The 4,176-nt window shown below is 33.1% G+C and overlaps 1 protein-coding gene across 1 annotated transcript; it reads left to right on the top strand.

Annotated features, from left to right (window-relative positions):
• Positions 1–635: 635 nt before the first annotated feature.
• Positions 636–1,711, top strand: LOC125185599 (transcription factor bHLH36-like). The gene is made up of 3 exons (XM_048082162.2): positions 636–1,016; positions 1,097–1,399; positions 1,502–1,711. The coding sequence occupies exons 1-3, from the start codon at positions 699–701 to the stop codon at positions 1,565–1,567; spliced, it is 687 nt and encodes a 228-aa protein (XP_047938119.2). The 5' UTR covers positions 636–698; the 3' UTR covers positions 1,568–1,711.
• The last annotated feature ends 2,465 nt before the right edge of the window (positions 1,712–4,176 follow it).

The raw sequence follows: 4,176 nt of genomic DNA, 5'->3' as shown, positions 1-4,176 counted from the left end.
GTGCTTGTGGGGTGTTTCATACAGTTACCACCCCGGTTCAATTGGCCGGTGGTTCATGGTCGAATCACTAGACCTTTTTTTATTCAAAATGGCTCGATTCGTCACTAGTTTGTGTGTGAACTAGATCGGACCAACAAAACCTTTTTGATGGCGAAGCCGAACTGGTTGAACCGGTTGGTCTAGTTTTTGGAACACTCAATTGAAGTGAACTTAATTTATTCAGTTATATACATTTTAGGTCTAAAATCAACTTTAAACATTAAAGTGTTGCTAGTAGTCACAGTCAGTTGTACTTATATAATCAAATGTAAATTAAAAAAAGCATACTCCAGCCAAACGAGCACACTGAATGGAAGTGAAATTTATTTAATTTATATATTTTAGGTCTAAGTCTCAAATCAACTTTAAGTGCCAAAGTGTAGCTAGTAGTCACAGTCAGCTGTACTTATAAAAATCAAATGTGAATCAGCCAAATGAGCACATTATATACATTTGTTATTCGTTTATTTCACGTGTGAATGCACAATTGTAGGCTGTTGTTTTCTCCATTTGTCTAAAAATACTAAAATACACCATAAACAAGTTAAATAAGCAATGTAGGGTCATATCATTCATCTCCTTTTCTATGAGTTCATGTGAGATCTCAACTCTCTAAACCAAAATTTTGTGAGCTCCACAAAAATAAACCATATTGAAAAATGCTTCCCTTTCAACAAAGTTATGACTTGGGTTTCGGAACCCATCAAGGATTCCAAATCCAAGATACTGATCCGGGTTTTGGAACCCCTTTGGGATTCCAAATCCAAGATGATTTCTTGGAAAATAATACGATCCATTTCTTAGTCGAAAATAAATTGATCGATTTCTCAGCTGGCAAGAACGTCGAAGAAGTAAGCAAAACAACAGATTTAGCAAGCAAGAAGGATATTCATCGAGAGGTGGAGAGGAAGAGGAGGAAAGAACTTTCAGATCTTTATGCTTCTCTCCGCTCTCATCTTCCCCATCATAAGATCAAGGTGAGTTAATTAATTATTAGTATAGTTCATTTATTTTTCATGTGGATATTATTAATATTGGTTTTGCATTTAACTTAAAGGGGAAACAAAGTGTATGTGATCATGTACAAGCTGCTACGAGCCACATAATACGGACGGAGAAGAATATCCAAGAGCTCGAAATTCGCAGAAACAAGCTGAAGATTTGGTTGAATAAAAGTTCAGTTGATGTGGATGTAAAAATAGTCTCAGATGGAAAAATGGAGATTCTCGTATCCAATAACATCGATGGTAATTTAGGGTTGTCGCGAGTTCTTGCTGAATTACGGAGAAATGAGCTTGATGTGGTTAGCAGTGTTTCGACAAGAACGAAGGACAGGTTTGTCCACAAAATACAGGCTGAGGTAAAATTTTTGAGATAAAAATGTATGAGTAGGTTTCATTTATTGATCATTCTTTTGGTAATTAAATTAAGTACTAATAATTATATATATATGTTGTTGCAGGCTGTAGGTATAGCAAATCTTGGTGCTTCGGAGCTGCAAAACAGTTTGAGCAAGGCCATCAAGTGAATATCATTTATTTAATGTCTATCAATATTCTTTCATTTGAGGTAGAGAAACACATATGGTTTGAAGTGTTTTGGTTGAACTTTTAATTACCTATCAATATTCTGTGTGAGCAAATTATTACTTATTAATTGATGGAAAAACTTTGGTTTCTGCTGATGAACCCCACTTGGAGTGTCAGAAATGACTAATAATATATCAATTAATCATGAAATAATTTCTTTTCTTGTTAACCAAATTAATCCAATCCGAAGCTTATTCTGTATTTGGGGACTTGAGTACATGGAAAAAAGAAATCCAATTTGAAATATCATGAGTAGTCATCATTCTATAATTTCCAGACATATAAAAAAGAGATATTCCATCCTACCCAAGATATTAGACTCGTATACCATTTTGGAGTGTCCCAACATATTTGAGTCATTTCTATTTATGGTAAAAATTTACTTTACTACCAACTCCACTTACACTACTAAACAACATCTACTAAATTCTCATGCCCAAAAAAAGTGAGTCTAATATCTTGGAACAGAGGGAGTATTATATGTTTAATTTAGTCCTCAACTAATACGAGTATAATGTTGGGTGAAGTGAAATAAAACAATTCAATCGCCATCTATAGTTTCCAAACATATTTTGGGATGCAGGATTGAGGATTTCATCATGTTTCTCTATATGCATGCACCCACCTAATTATTTGTTAGCTTTTTTCATTTGATAATGCATGCATGAATTCGTCTTTATATTTGTATCTATAACTACTGGTTTTTATACCAAATATATTCAATATTAATTTTACTTGTTTTCTAATTTTATCTTGAGCTAATATCGACTTTGATCAATTGATACACAATCGAGTACAAGTCTCCAATTTACAAATTCCCCGATACCTAATCTTTAGACTTAATAAACTTTAGTTACATACAGAATTTTGAAGTAAATTTTGATTTACTTTGAAAATACAGTAAATAATTACACCATGACATATCACAATTTCTTTAGATACATTAATTTATGCGTCTCACATTTCTTCAAAAATTATATGGTGTATGCGTGCGTAGCTCATCCAATTGGGACACATAAAATTGATCTTAATTAAAACTAATTTATCTCTTGTACAAGGAAATCAACATATATCATATATTAGAATATTATCTCCATCTTCATTACAAGCTTTAAGATATCCTAATATTGAATTAGTTAAGGAGATCATGGAATCCAAACTAATCCCCAAGAGGATAAAATCCCAGGAGATATGATGCATTCATATGATATAATATTATATATAAAATTATTAATTTATTTGAGAGCCATGGGAGATTGGGAATAAATGTGATTTTAATCATCATTATTAATTGCCAGCTGCTACCTCACCTCACTTGCTCATACATTACCCTTGTAAAGTTGAGCAATTATGGCTTTCACTAATTTATGTACGTGAGTGTGTTACTCATTTTGCATACAAAAAAATAATAACAATAATGGCTTGTTTCATTAAAAAACAAAGTTAGACAAATATGATAAGAGTGTATTTATATAATTGCATATGAGCATGTGTATGCTGGCAATTGGCATGAAGGCTAGAGGTGCCTTTTGATTATTTCTAATTTCAAATTTATTTCAGTTATTTTGCTTGAGTTAATTTTTCGATTGAGTTGCTATAAGCAACAAAGCAAAATTTTCGACAACATGTGCTTATTAGTAAATGAGAATACAACGTCGAAAGCACATTATTTCTCCAACATTTTCTAATTGCAGATAATCACTATCCTATAAAAGATTGTATCAGATAATCAACATGTGCTTGTATCGGATAATGTTGTCAAAATCTTACAAAAAGATTGAACATACGGCGTGCTCCTTCACAACATTATTTCTCCAACATTTTCTAATTGTGGATAATCACTAGCATATAAATGTCTTTTTATAAGTCCTGACAACACGCAAGTTGCACGGACGTGCACGTGTACATATTATAGCTAGAAAGTATTACTAACATATATATTAGGTAGTAAGATATATAGCATAATGTCTCAAACTTTGCTTCCTCCAATAGTCAGTACTCCATTTTATGTACCAATGATGTTTGGTGTGTTTCTTCATAGGGAAGAGCTGTAGGATAAGGTGGCTCAACCAATTGATAAGACACCATTCAGTGTAGAAGAAAAGCAAAGGCTCCTTCTGCTTCACAAAGAATTTGGAAATGTGGTCTGTCATAGCTAGTTTCTTCCCTAGGAAATCCACACCCTCATTTTCCAGCAATGAGCCCATGTCCCTCTGGATAACTGATCTTGAGGTTTGTCTCAAAATCACAGTTTTCTGATGTTTGGAACGAGGCCTTCATTCAATGGTTTCTCTTCTGTCTATGGAAAGGCTGTAAATTTGGCAGACTTATATGATGCGAAGGCTGGTTATGATAAAGCGTGGGGGATAATAGCAATAATTCAACATTATAGTCAATATTAATTCTTGACTACTCCTCTCTTGAAAAATATTTATTTCCAATGGAATCTTGGTTATTAGTATTGATCAGATTGCCATGAATGGAGCTGACCTACCGTATCACCATATTCATTATTCATTCTTGATTTGTAACTTGTAAGCAAGATTGA

Source organism: Salvia hispanica, chromosome 1 (assembly GCF_029641045.1).
Source record: "Salvia hispanica isolate PSC_SH4W2 chromosome 1, Shi_PSC_v1, whole genome shotgun sequence".
NCBI lineage: Eukaryota > Viridiplantae > Streptophyta > Magnoliopsida > Lamiales > Lamiaceae > Salvia > Salvia hispanica.
Note: the sequence above shows the minus strand (reverse complement) of the source record. Positions and strands in the feature narration are given on the sequence as shown.

Coding starts and splice junctions, on each gene's coding strand:
- LOC125185599 (XM_048082162.2), top strand. CDS start 699: ATGCTTCCCTTTCAACAAAGTTATGACTTGGGTTTCGGAACCCATCAA. Junction 1,017..1,096: donor TTCCCCATCATAAGATCAAG/GTGAGTTAATTA, acceptor TTTAACTTAAAG/GGGAAACAAAGTGTATGTGA. Junction 1,400..1,501: donor TCCACAAAATACAGGCTGAG/GTAAAATTTTTG, acceptor ATGTTGTTGCAG/GCTGTAGGTATAGCAAATCT.